The sequence below is a fragment of the Centrocercus urophasianus genome, unplaced genomic scaffold (genome assembly GCF_019232065.1).
Source record: "Centrocercus urophasianus isolate 14NV4802_14NV808 unplaced genomic scaffold, USGS_Curo_1.0 seq_19, whole genome shotgun sequence".
NCBI classification, from domain to species: Eukaryota; Metazoa; Chordata; class Aves; order Galliformes; family Phasianidae; genus Centrocercus; species Centrocercus urophasianus.
In genome coordinates this window covers 832,888-846,830 of record NW_024884744.1, presented here as the reverse complement: position 1 = coordinate 846,830, position 13,943 = coordinate 832,888, and the positions used below count along the sequence as shown (strand labels likewise).

Sequence of the window (13,943 nt, the reverse complement as noted above, 5' to 3'; positions counted from 1 at the left end):
GGCGGCGCAGCCAAAGCAGTGAGCGTTACAGAGAGGGGAGGACTTCAGCAGCACGGTGCTTCCATCAGTGGTGCCACATTGATTGCTTCTCTGTCTTTCCGCACAAAATGTGGTGGTTTCCTGAACAAGGAAATCTGAGAAAGAAGCAGTGCAGTTGCCTACAACTTCTGCTCCTGATGTGAAATCTGTTAGGGTGCTTACGCAGACCTGGAGAAGCAGCAAAATAGGAATGCCACATGGAGTGGCATGTTTTTCGGGCTTTGTTGTTCTCGAGGCCTTTGGTGGATGCTTCCTGTGGCATACCTATAAATATTTCCCTGACATTAATGCTATGAAAAGGAAAAGCCTCACTGGTGCTAATTAGTTTGCAAGCTGTGATAAAAGGTGTGTTGTGACTTTTCACTGTTTGCTTAATGTCAGATATGGTGCATCTCAATTACTAGTTTCTCTTATGGAATACCCGATTTTCACTTCTGCATGAGTGTGAAAATCCTAAGTGTTACAGGTTAAAGTTTGGTTTTTAAAATACGTCCTGTGCATGATGTTTCTCTGTTGGATGCTACACGTGGCCTTGCTTCTCTCAGCAAGTGTGCCCAGTGGCTTTTGGTGAGTGCTGTGGAAGACAAGGCTGCTGCGAGCACAGGACAGGCCTAGCGCCAGCAGCGATGGGGTGCAGGGCTGTGCTGCAGAGCGTGCCTGCTTTTGTGTCCTCTTGGTCCCAGTGTGTGTCTGTGTCCCAGTGGGGCTCTTTCAGCACTCACGCTCCCCTGATCCAGCAGCTTTGGCCGGGAGCAGAGCCAACCTCTGTTCATTTTCCCACCTGCTCCAGAGGGGAGGAAGGAAACGAGCAGCCTCCTTTGCTGCAGGTTTGGTCCTGTGCTTAGTGAAGTGAGGAGGGTGCTGGTCTGGGAAACGCGTGGCTTTGGTTTGGGGGCATGTGTAAATATGGCTTTTACTAACGAGAGTACTTTGGTTCCTACTGTGTCTCATTCCTTTTTCTTTAAACCTCATAAAAATTCCGACACCAAATCCTGCAGTGTCTGTAGGTTGTTTCCCAGATCTCCACTCACTTGCTGGCATGGTGTCATGTAACGGAGGCAGGATGCATGTGAGCACTTGGTAGCCAACAACAGCTAGGGAACTTTGCCTGTTTCTGCTTATATGCCTTAGGGGTGGTTTGTATTTCACACTTCCCTCCAAACTCCCAGCTCAGTATGCAGATGGGCAGCGCGCTTCTCTTCTGCTGCACTTCCTGTAAAGAACACGCACTGCGTTTGGTTTATAATTTCAGTTTATTATCAAAATGTTTTTATCAGATGACAAACTCAAAAAGCTAAAAGGAACATAGGTTTTCAAATATACCTATTGTAGCAGTCATCTGAGGTATCTGCCACTTATTTCTGGAAATCTGTTTGCTTTGGTATACAAAGCAGTTCCTTTACAATCTGCATGATGATGTTCAGTACCTATCATTGCAGATTTAAAGCCCATTACCTTCTCATTTAAAGCTCTGTTATGGTAAGCAGCTGTGCAGCTTTCCTGGTGTGAGGACTGACATCCGTTAGAGCGTGTACCAATTATGTGCAGGACAGAAACCCTCACTGCTGAGATGGTCAGTCTGAAAGCTGTGCATGACAGTACACTTATTAGTGTTCTCCACTGCACATCTGTTTTGGAGGCTATATCTTACTGTCTGATTCCACTCATTACTCTAATTGGCCAGTTCTATGCAGATGATGATAAAATATATTACAATAGTTTAAGTCAAAAGTGTAACTCAGATTTAAATACAAAAACTGTGATTTATACATTGCTAGAAACTTTTAAAAAGGCCAACATTAGAGAAAGCAAGAAAAAGCATAGAAAATTGTGGAGGGTCTTTGATCACAGTCTTATAGATTATGCTTTCAAAAATTAATAAATTACCTGCAATTTCAGTAAATAAACTGTTGTAAATGTGAGTTGAAATAATACACGATGGAATAATTAGCGCGAGGTTATTTAACTACACACATCTTTGGACTCCCTTTGTATAAATGGCTTCAAGTAGAAATGAAAGCATTTGGTAGAACGGATTTATCCTAACAGCAGAGGGTACAAATTCTGACACAGGATGCAAACTGCTGCCTCGTTATCACGTTACGATCAGCAGTACCGTGGGTTACTTAATACTTCCTTCCTTTGCTCGATCAGAAATATGCGTTCATCAACCAGTGGGAGATGATGCGTTGTACTTTGACATTTAAAATCATGATCAGAAAGCCATGGCGGGGTGGGGAGCAGGGTTAGCTGTGAGTGCAGTGCTGCTGTGCATCCTGCAGGGCTGGCTGAGGAGCAGCGACAGCCAGAGCTGGGCGCTGCCTCGCTGTTAGCCTGCACTGGAGAAATGGATTGTTTTGGTGCGATTGCTTCCTGCTTGCCTGTTTCCTAAGGATTAAGGGAACTTGTGTAGCGTTTTTCTGTCAATTTTCTTCCCTCTGCCTGTTGTCAAAATTAGTCCATAATTTCTGTTTTTCTGGAAAGCTTCTTGAGCTGCAGAGCGTGCAGCTCCATCACCAAACCCGGCATTTTTTAGCAGGATCCATGTAGCTTTTTGTGGTGCATGAAAAGGCTTCAGAAAACTCTGGAGAGTTTTGCAATGATCCTATGACCCTTTAAAACAAAACAAGAACATCGTGGCATTTTTAATTCCCTTTCTTTAGTAAAGAAAAAAACCCAAAGCAACCCAAACAGAAAGATCCACATTTCTAACCTTTTTCCCCCATCACATTTTGCCTATCCTTAGTTCTCGCTGGCATTTTTTCCACAGCTCTGCTTTGCTGACGAGTTTCCTGGCATCAGGAGAATGAGGCCCTGAGCTGGAGGAATGGCTCTCCCTTCTCAGGGAATGTTCATTTGCATCTGTACTCCAATCAGATGGAAACGAAGAGGATACTGTTCCTCTGGGCGTTCTCCACAAATGTTTCAGTGAAGGAGTTTCTTGGAATAAAGACTCAAACAAACAAGAGCTCTCCAGTGAGTATGAGGAAATTCCAGCTACGGCAGTTTTTGCGTGTATAATTGTGAACATGTGTGAGTGTAACTGCAAGGAGCCACTTGTTGCTTCAGGAGTGGAAGGAGTTCAGTACCTACGTGGGGCAGCAGCTTCAGCTCTGAACATCAGACGTGGGCACCAACACACGTGGATGTGGGCCTGCGGCTGAACTCAGGCACGGTGTTTAAATGATGCAGCAGTGCTTCAGTGACCTATGGACTGCAACTGCTGAAACGCGATTTTGCCAGAAGCAGAGCAGTAGGTATTTTGGGTGTAAATGTAAACTCTGTTTTACATTTGTTATTAACAAACAACACAACGATGAGCTGAGAATTCTGCTTCCTTCTCTAATATTCCCAGAAAGGTGAAGATCTGGTACCTCGCACCAGCAGTGTTTTAACATTGCATATTAATGCTCGGATACCAGCTCTGTTTCACTGCCTTTAAGGATTTGATCTCAGCCATCTTTCTGGTTACTTCTTGTATTTGTAGACAAGCAGTTCTACCTGTCCAGTACTTGGAACTCTTGACCCAAAAGCTAAAATTTTTCTAGGCAAATAGCAGTTTTTATGAAGCACTCTGTCCTGCCTGTAGGAGACACAGCCTGCAGTGAGTCCAGCAGGTGTTTGAAAGAACAAAAGATAATCCAACCAAACTCCATTAAGCTGAGTGCACTGGGAGCCCTCGTGTGGTTTTAATAGTGTCACACTGCAGTCATCTTGTGGGTATGTTTTGTGTACTGAAATGCTTTCCTTTCCAGAGCTCTTCTGTGGGCCTCATCCTGCAAACTACCTCACCTTCTGAAAACATCAGTATGGTTCCTCGTTGGTATTTGTGTAACTGGATATCCAGTTTATAGCCTTTCCTACTGATTGAAAAACAGCACAATACAGAATGTGACGTGCTCAAAATATGCGCAAATCGGATTGTGTGAAGATGCTGAACTGGTGGATTTTGGGGGACTTGTGATTCATACAAATGAGGCATGGGAGGAAGGGGCAGAGCACAGCCTCATGAGCAGCGAGACCGAATTCAGCTGAGCACAGGACTTTGCACAAATGGCCTCTGTGAGAGATGTTCAGGAAGTACAGAAACCACCCACAGAGAAATGCCAGTCAAGCAGCAGCTGAAGGAACAGTCGCTACTTTCACCAAATATTAGAGTACGTGGGACAAACAAGATAGCTGTGTGGTGGAAAGCCACTGAAGGAGAGATACTGAAATGAATGCTCTGAATTGTATCAGGGGAGATATCAGCCTTTGTGTGTGTGAGGCTTGGAGATGACAGTTTTTCAAAGCTTTGAGATACACTGTGGTGTCTGCATTACTGCAGCTTCTCACCATTACTACATCATCTCACCACACTGGACCAGATCTGTTAGACCCAAAGCACTGTTATACCACTGATGAGCAGGTTGCTCTGGCCTAAAATGAACAGGCAGCCCCTAAGATTTCAACTCTGAACAGACATTTTTCTGTATGCCTCTGCTGATTCAAGCCCACCTTTTCTTGGTAAGGCTAACCAGAGATACAGGACAGAAAATACAGGCTTGTGTGTTGCACCAACACGCACAGGTTTGTTTCTGTTTGAAGATAAGTAACCTTCCAGCTAAAACTCTCTTCTGTTACCCTTGTAACAGTGGTGTTGTGTACCAGCAGGCACAGTGGAACCTGCTTGGGGCTGCAGCACTGCAAGCAGTGCCGCTCACACAGCATTGAGGACACCAGTCCACCCTGCTGGAGGAGAACGTTTTTCTGGCTCTGGGTAGGAAAGGAGTTCCTCTCTCTCATCATCTTTAGGCAAACAAAGGCTACTGACAGAAGGCCGTCTCTCATGTTGGTGTTTCTATCAGCAAAGCTGTGCTGGGGCTGGGGGGCAGTCTGCCTCCCTCAGCCATTAGCACCCTGCTGTCTTTGTGAATGCTTAAATACCTACCCTGCTATATAGGACTTCTTAAATTCAGCAGCTGAAAGCTATGTTATATTAAGGAATTACACTGAAGATTGGTGCACATGCTGACCTGAATTTTCCTGGGCTGTGAACGTCAGTTTTGATGGAGTTCACAGCATATTCTGGTCTGTATGTTCCACACCATACCTACACGTAACAAGGAAAAGCATCTGTTAGCAATGAGATTGTCCAGGAAGAAACCTGCTGTCATTTCACGATGAAGTACTATGAGATTAAATTTCATATTGAAATGTAGTAAAACTATGTATTGTTATTTTTACAGTGTGTTCTTATTCTCAAACAAAGGCATTTGAGCACAAGAAGCTGCCCACCAGGTCTATCTCTAGATGAATTCATTTATGTGGGTAAGATGAACCTTACCTAAGACTTTACTTTCACTACCTTGTAGAGAACGCTGCTCAGCTTAGCAGCTCTGACAGCTCTTAGTAGAACTAAGAAGTCAGCCTACTCTTCCCGACATGCTGTTAAACTGTAACAGAGTGATTTTGGCTGCCTTCCATCAAGCATGTGAAATACCTGTGCAAAGTTCAGAAAAAACAGCTGCTGATGGTTCATGTCCAGGCCAGGGAGAAGTTTTTCTTTGCCATTCTTTTTCACAAAGTTCTTATAGGCCTGCAAAATGAATTGTGCAGAAATGTTACAGCTTCCAATTTATACAGTCTACGTAAAGTGATGACAAGGAGGAACATCGTGGATTCTTTGGCACAATTTATCACAAACTACCTTGGCCATCTGTCTTGCTACGTGCTGCTTTTCAGCACAAAAAGACTGGACCATTCCTTCGTACTGCAGTACAAGTGGCCCGACTGTATCAATACAGGTTTTGCAATTAATGGACCTTACAGTAGAGTTGTACACCAGGTTTACTGCCTCATTGACATTGGATTAAGTAGTAAGAGGAACAGGCTTAAAGAAAGCAACTTTCTGTGACAAAAAAAGAGAAGATTAATGGAGTAACAGGCACATCCAGATCACTAGGTCTTTGTGTAACCATGCTTCTTTTTTATAGAGGAAGAAATTAAGGGTGCAGATGAGTGAGATGTTCTGAAATACCTAGCTATGAGAATTAGTGCTACACTTCATCAAGGTTTATGATAATTTATGCATTAAATTCCGTTGGGTGGTTACATATTTTCCTAGGCAATCCTTTCATGGGGTTAATTAATGAATAACAGAGTATGCTCTGTAAAAGAAATGGCTGTGAGATTCTGTTCTATTGACTCAGGCGTTGGTGCAGTGAGGCATCAGCAAGCTCTGTGCTAAAGCAGCCTCCACGCTGTCAGCGCTCAGAGCTTCTGTGTGAGGCTTTATCTGCAGCAGCTCTGTCTCCTGCAGGTTACGTGGGTCAGGCATTACTGTCAGTTACCCTCAGTTTGTACCTGCATGGTAGAGGTGGATGTGGGAAGGCACGGTGCTGTGCTGCTTTCCAAAGCACCGCCCAAACAGAGCAGAGCTGACGCAGCTCACCTGAGTCCCAGCGTGGGACCCCCGGCACGTGGGGCTGTGGCTCAGTGACTGGGCTGCCTACCCCAGCCCACCTCTGCCACTGTGATCTCTGGGCAATCCAAGACACGATCCAAGGATTTGTTTCCTCCTGCACTCACTCGTCTTTCTCTCCTAGCCTTGTTTTTTCTTGTCCCTAATGAGATGTGTGGCACAAAGTTTCAGCAGCTGCAAAACTGTTGTAACAGCACACGTGCTGTCTTGGTGTTTTTTTTTTCCATCTCAAATATTTGTCAAATACGCGTATGTCATACAATGCAGAGTTCCAGGATCCAATTTTACTAGCATAAAATAGATTCTGCAGAGGGAAAAAGTCAGTTTTGTCAATTATTTAATGTTGCGTTATAAAAAATTGATTTCTACAAGTAAACCTCTTGGTTTGGTTTGGTTTTTTAAACAAATGGCAAAAGACTTTAAAACCTTTCCATAGTAAGAACGACTGCTTTCATGTTTCTTATAAAGGCCATGTGTCCAAGTGTGTTGTTTGTTTACCTCCACTTAAAGAAAGATGTTGGCAGATTGGAGGAATATTCTGACCAAAGGCAGTGCCAGGCTGCCAGAAGAGTGAAGTCAATCACTGAAGTTAGCTGAAGAAAGTGTGGGCAGCAGGTCTACTAAGAGGCTCCAGAAATTTTGGTCATTCACAAGCTGACCAAGATTGAACAGTGTCACGGTAACACAAAAGTCTTACTGGGGTGTATGAACAGGAGCATCTTATAAGCCACAAGAAAGAATCCTTATACTCTACTTGGCATTGACCAGGTCTGAGCTGGAGCACGCTGTACTGTTTTGAGCACTGCACTCAAAGAAAGACGTAGAGCAACTGGAGGGAGTCCAGAGGAAAACAGCAAGAATGAGCAGAGGTCTAGCAAACATGACCTATGAGGAAAGATTGAAAGAATTGGGTTTGTTTAGTCTAAAGAAGAGAAGTCTGTGCTTTACGTAACAGTCTTCAAATATGTAAAAGGTGGCTGAAAAGGAAGGAATAGATTGTTCTTTGTTTCCATCTTGATAGCGAGGTTGTGATAGCATTCAAACTACAGCAAGGATGTGGTGGATCTTCTCTTACAGAGTGTTTGAGTGGTTGGCTGTGCCTGCGAGGGTGGGGGTGGACTGGATGGCCTCTCAAGATTCCTTCTGGTTTATTCTTATTTATGTATTTATTTTACTGCTTCTGATACTGTCATAACTAGGGAAATCCAACTGGGTTTTTTTTGGTAACACTTCTGATTTTTTTATTTTTTCTGTCTATGCCCGTTCCTTTCAGAAAGAGAATGCTCTGTCGTGGGCTTGTGTTGCTTTTTTCATGTGTAAGTATTCAGGTAACTGAAGATCAGAGTGACCTATTACTACCTACTGACTCCTCTTTTAGCCTCAAGTCATTTTTAATCTCTCATTCATGATAGTATTTGCCCTCAAACATTCCTGTTTCTATTGCTGGGAGTGTTGCTGACGGCCTTGCTTGCAGGAGTGGTGTGACTTGGCCTGTGCATTCCAGCAGGCACTTTGTTGAGCAGTGACAGCAGTGGTGTTTTCCACTGATGGGTATTTTGCTACAGAACAAGGTGCTCAGGGAAGGAGACAAAGCATTGTGTTACGATGGCCTGCACTGTCAGATTTGTAAGTAACATGGAAAAGGCCTGGAGAAGCTGACTTGGTTCTCATCTCTCAACCTGTCACAAAGAAAAGACCTTGTTTTACTTTCAGTCTCTGAGATGGCAAATCTGAAGAAGTAGATCTCTGTTTCAGGAAGAGAATGAAAGGAAAACCAGAAAGCAGACAAGCTCCCCATGGAAGGCTTAGGACAGGGCATCCAGATATCACTGACATCTTTGGATACCTGCCCACGGGATGCTGTATGAGACAAGATTCTGAACAGTGTACGTTAGTGAATAGAGTTCAGGCAGGCAGAGATTTAAAACAACAACAAAAACTGCCTGTGTTTGGTGATAGAATTGAGAAGAAAATTATTCTGTTCCTCCTTCCTGGTACAGAAAAGCTGGTGAAGACAGGTAGCCAGAGCTGCTCGGTATCATCAGTTCAGTTTGGTGATTGTTCAAATGTGGCCTGAGACAAGTTAGTGGGATGAAAGAAATACAGCAGTTGCCAATGGTTTTAAATGGTGCTTTGATGACAGGATAGGTGTGGTCCTGTCCCTACCACAAAAGCAATGCTGCTTCTTCAAATGCTGTGAAATGAATTGTCTTAATCTATGATGATTTCAGCTAGAATAAAGAAGTGGATACTTCTTACCTTATAGGCTTGTCTAACACCCCCGTTATCAGCAATGTTTTCTCCTAGTGTGTTAATTCCACTCAGCTGTAAAAGAAAAACAGAATACAGTCTCTGGAAAGAAGAGCTTATCCAGGGTCTGGATGCCAAATGGTGTGCCTAATTCACTTTTACATGGGGAGAATTCCCTTAAAATCTGAGGTTGTAGAAGGCTGTGACAGAAAGGATCTCTGAGAAGTCTCCTTTTCCCTTATCTCAAAATCCATGCAGACACTCTTGTTTTCGCTAACCTTCTTTCTCCCCACACAGGGGCTTTCTAGGACCTTGCATCTCTTTTACTCAATTTCTGATGCTTAGTTGTGTGTTCATTCATTCTTCCTATTTTCTCTGTGGTTTTAATGCTCATGTTCTTGCCACAGTTCCTATTAGGGGAAGTTGGCAACATCTGTCCACATGGTCTACAAAACAACTTAAATCTAAACTGCAGGTAGCTGTAATTACCAGCTAACAGACATCAGCAAATCTGCTAGGAAGTCGTTCAGTGTGTTCCTGGATATTGGGCAAGTTGTGTATCTCTTTGGTAGCAAAATGCAGAGAATAAAACTATTTAGCTCTTACTGTATTCATAAATCAGTGAGGTATCACTAATGGTGATGAAGCTTTGGTAATACAGGAACCATCAGTGTATTTTTAAGACATTGTACTTCTGACCTGCAGCCCAGGACCCTGGGTTACAATATTCAAAGCTGGAACATTGAACTTAATCTGTGAAAAATGGCAGATAAACATGCTGAAAGATTCTTCTCCTTTAAGGTTTCCCTGTTGGTCCCAGCTGTTTAAAAAGTGATGAGGAAATCCTCAGCACAGGAGGGTTTATCTTTTTCCCTGTTGAGTAGAATGGGATTTATTGTCAGCCTCTGTAAAGACCGTGCAGTGGTAGTCAGGGAAGTACCTTCTTGCATAGCAGGTACAGAGTGGTGTATGGAATCTGTGTAGACAGAGCTGGTGCTTCCAGTTGCAGTTTCACAGCCTGCAGTCGATGGGAACAGGGCTGGTCTCATGGTCAGCATGAGGACTGCCTGCTTCCCTGCTGCCTGCTGGTGTGTGTTACCACCGATAGGTGATGACAGACAGACCTGATCCTGCAACTGTTTTCATGGAATTAGGGCTTCCAGACAGTAATAATGCCGATAGCTGCACAGTGCTATCAGTGCAGTTACATTTAGGTCGGCTGTTTTCCATCTTTTCCTTGCACTCCTGCTGTCCCCTGGTTCTTCTCAACCCTGATTGCTTTCTAATTCAGATGCTTATCTTCAGGAAAGAGCAAGAAACTTCTGAGTGAAGGAAAGCAGCAAGCAAGGTTTGTTTTGATGCTGTAGGGAAAGAAGATCAAGCTTGCATGTATTTTTTTTCCTGCTCTAATGGAATTAAAGAGGCTTATGAAGGCTCCTAGAGCAACAGCTTCTAGGGCTGCCACTCAGACAGGACAGCACCTGCCTTGTTCAGAACTGGCAGCATAGGTATGGAGTTGCTATCTTTGTTTCTAAGAATCTTTTGCTGTTTTTCCTTAGCCATTCATGTGAAAAAGGCTTTGTGTATTTAGAACGTAAGATTTTTGTGGTTTCTCATCAAAAAAAGGCAAACATTGGTAGTTATAAATGAATATGGCATACCTGCTGTCCACCTGCTAGGTCCCATGAGAAGTTTCCATACTGGTACACCATGCACTGTGATAAGTCCTTAAAACTGCGGGCAGATTCTTCAGTCCACCAGTCTACGAGGTCTCCATTCTCATTGAAATTTCTGCCTGTAACAGTATTTTAACAGAATGATGAATATGGGAAAAAAAGAAGCTTTTGATGCATTAAGAAGCATAGCAAATAAATATAATCACTCATAAAAAGAATCTCTCTCCAGTGAGGCAGTCATACAGATGACATGCTCCTATTTTTCCTTCTTTTTTTTTTTTTTTTTTTTTTTTTGGAAGGGCTGCATTCCAGATAAGGAAGAAAACAAACTAACAAAACAAACTATTCAGCTGAATTAGAAGGTGCGAGGAAGGCTCTGTTAGGAATCATGGCTGTGGCTGGGCAGCAGGTCTAGCACCTGGGTCCTTGAGTTCACAGCTAGACCTGCTTTGTGGCACACACTGCTCAGGATGTCGTGGATCTTACACTCGGTTCTTTGTTTGCTTTGTTCCTCTAAGAAAATGCTTCTGGTGGAGCCTTGGCAAAAGTAAGCGACCAGGTGCAAGGCTAAAGGCTGTGTGTGCTGCGGGTCTGCAGGCTGCAGCCTGGCAGTGAGAGAGGAGTGTCTGGGAAACCCTTTGGCTGGCTCTTCTGGAAATCATCATGGGGAACGACACCATAACACCTCAGAAATCCAAATTCTGTCTTTTATGTGGAAGCTTGGTCTTCGTTTTGTTTGTTTGCTGGAATGACGAAGCACAAAAACCTGTACAATATTCTGCGCGCTCTGTGCTTTGTAACTAGAAACTCAGCCTTACCGTTGTCGTCAAACCCGTGTGTGATTTCGTGACCGATGACCATGCCAATGCCACCGTAATTCAGAGATTTGGGCTGAGATGCACTGAAGAAAGGAGGCTGCAGAATGCCAGCAGGAAAGACTGCAAAAAGAACCCCAACACGATTAAGGTACTGCCTCGTTCAGCTCTGTGTGAGCAGACCGTTTTTACAGATGTGCCGGTCGTGCCAAAGTCACGCTATTCCCTCAGATTGAGCAGCAGCACTGATTTTATTTACGCGTGGTAATGGCTGTAGGGAATAAGGGCCGGATCAGCACGGCCGCTCCCCTTCCCCAGGCCTGGCGTAAAGGAAAGCAGCTCTTGGGACGCTTGTGTAATCACAAGCAGTGTCAGTGTTGTTCCTACTCAGTTTTGCGAAAGAGCCGTTGGACTTTTCCAGTTTGCAGCCCTTTAGCATGCTCAAACTCCTGTAGCTTTATTATGTATGTGTCACAAGGTCCTGAAAGATGGCAAGGTGTTCCTCGGGGATGAAAACATGCCTTGATGGTTGTCCCCACTTGAAACCAATCTCAGAGAAATCTGTTCTTTTGTAACTCGCAGTAACACCCACTAGGACCAAGGCAAACAGGCCACACTAGCAGTAAAAGAATTGGAACAAAGAGCTTTTTACCCACTTCTACGCTAATTTCTCTGTGCTTTCAGGAAGCGATTTAGTAAAAATAAATCATCTTTCAATTGTGACCTTTTATAAATGAAGATTTTTCTTAAAAGGTTCTTTCTGGATGCAAAACTTGCATGCAAAGGAATTATTTGACAGTTCTCATACTGTGAATGAAGAAGAACGTGCTGCTTGTGTTTCCTTGTAAATCCCAGTACAGTTCTGCCCATTTCTTTCAGGAGGAGAAAGAATCGTAAGAAAAAGATGTTAGAAAATGAACTATTGCTGCTGTCCTGTGCAAACTGCTGCCTGCTGTCACAGTAATTCTGTGTCATTGTTACTTTGACATTGCATTAAATTATCTGCGTGTTTCTCTGTTCGTTTTTATTAGCAGATGCTGATAGCAAAGACAGCAGTATAAATGCTGCACTGTGCGATGGGTATTTTGATGACTGGAAAAACAAAGCAATCCTTGGGGTACAGCATCAGAAAGCTGCTCTTTCCCTGAAGCCCACGCCTAACAAGGTGTTTGCTCAGAATGATGGGCGTCAGTCCTGGTGGCCTGAACACAGCTGGAATCACTGGGAGCTCAGCATAGCCTTTGCTTGTTGGCAAAGAAGCGCCTTCCCTTCCAGCAGGCGGGCAGTTCCCAGGACTTTGAGTCAGTTCAATTAACACCCTGTCCCCTCAGCCAATTTTAGAGTAACCATTTGTTTGTTCAATTCATAGGTATTGATCCACATATAGATCACAATTCATAGATATTTTTTTTCTACTCTGCCCTTCAGGAAACAAATTTATTCCATGACTTCTGTTACATAAAACATGGTTAGGCATTCCTCCTATAGTGGGGTACAGAGATTCAGACAAGAAAGGAAGTGGAACTCCTTTGGGATATAAAAGACAGACTGCTAATCAGCTTTGGGAACTCCAAGGCAGGAGGAAGCACGAAGTGTTTGCCCCAGAATCTGTGCAGCCCTGCACAAAAGAACATGCTGCTTTTCTTCCTGAATGTGTTTGCAAACCGTAAGGCCTTTGTCAGGAGTGACTGTGTTGCACAGCATTCCCCAAACAGTCAGGAGCACAGATCTGCTCTGTTTGGTACAGCTGCAGGGCAGGGGGTGCTGGTACCCAAAGGAAGAAACGCTGGACTGCCTTACTAACAGCTCTTCCACTGTTGGTTTGGTTTTTTTTTTATGTTGAGTGGCTTCTTTAAGATCTGCTTTAAGTGCTGCTGCTGGAACCGTGAGGATCACAGCCATGTGAAGATGCATTAATGGAGCTCTAAATTTCCTCCATATCCTGCATAAAACTCCTTTTTAGAGGTTATGTTCTTTCTTGTTTTTAAAGAATGTTACTAAGCTAAGGCAGACATCACTCTAAAGATCAGACTGCTTTAATTATCCTGATGTGCCATAGCTGCAGGATGAGGTAAGAATTTATGGCTCAAATTAACCTCCAGTCATCAGCCTCAATCTTACAAATCATGATTTCTTTTCTGCAAATTATTAAACAAAACTATTGTAAACAAAGCCTTCTAAGCAGAACTTTATGCTGAATGCTTGGCAATAGGCTCAAAATGCTCACACCACCTACCAAAATGACTGCACTTTCTTGCCATCCTGAAGTGTAAGCAGTGCATGCCAGTTAAGTCACACAGCTTTGTCCCTACCCCTGCCAAGCCAGAATAGTTTGGGTTCACTGAAAAAGTTAATGAACTTTCACAAGCATCCTTGCTTGCACCAATACAAGGAGTTTTCTCCATTCCTCCTTGTTGTTGCTGGCATGGAGTTAAGGCTGAGTGCTGCATTCCCTTTCTCCCCAAACAAGCAAGGAGCAGGAGCAACTTTGTGCTCCTGCAACTGCAAGCTATTGCAGAGAGTTTGGAGCCCAGTGAGAGATATCATGATCATATTTGCAGGAATCTGTTTAATAGATTGCCTGAATCAGCAACATCTACAAATGTAGGACTGTTGGAACTCCTGCAGCTTCTTCAATTCCTTAATGGGGTCTAAACGAAAAAAGAAAAATTCTTCTGGAAGCATTTAGTAATAATTTGG

At 43.6% G+C, this 13,943-nt stretch overlaps 1 protein-coding gene across 5 annotated transcripts in view; it reads right to left on the bottom strand.

Annotated features, from left to right (window-relative positions):
- Positions 1-1,277: 1,277 nt before the first annotated feature.
- Positions 1,278-13,943, bottom strand: part of MME (membrane metalloendopeptidase) — a 38,548-nt gene continuing 25,882 nt past the window's right edge. For all 5 annotated transcript variants that reach the window (XM_042820815.1, XM_042820814.1, XM_042820813.1 and 2 more), the window contains exons 18-23: positions 11,247-11,366; positions 10,414-10,547; positions 8,762-8,827; positions 5,522-5,617; positions 5,055-5,131; positions 1,278-2,652 (exon numbers count right to left, since the gene is read on the bottom strand). In XM_042820815.1, the coding sequence (XP_042676749.1) occupies positions 2,553-2,652; positions 5,055-5,131; positions 5,522-5,617; positions 8,762-8,827; positions 10,414-10,547; positions 11,247-11,366 (593 nt within the window). In that variant the 3' untranslated portion in view covers positions 1,278-2,552. The remainder of the gene's footprint in view (positions 2,653-5,054; positions 5,132-5,521; positions 5,618-8,761; positions 8,828-10,413; positions 10,548-11,246; positions 11,367-13,943) is intronic.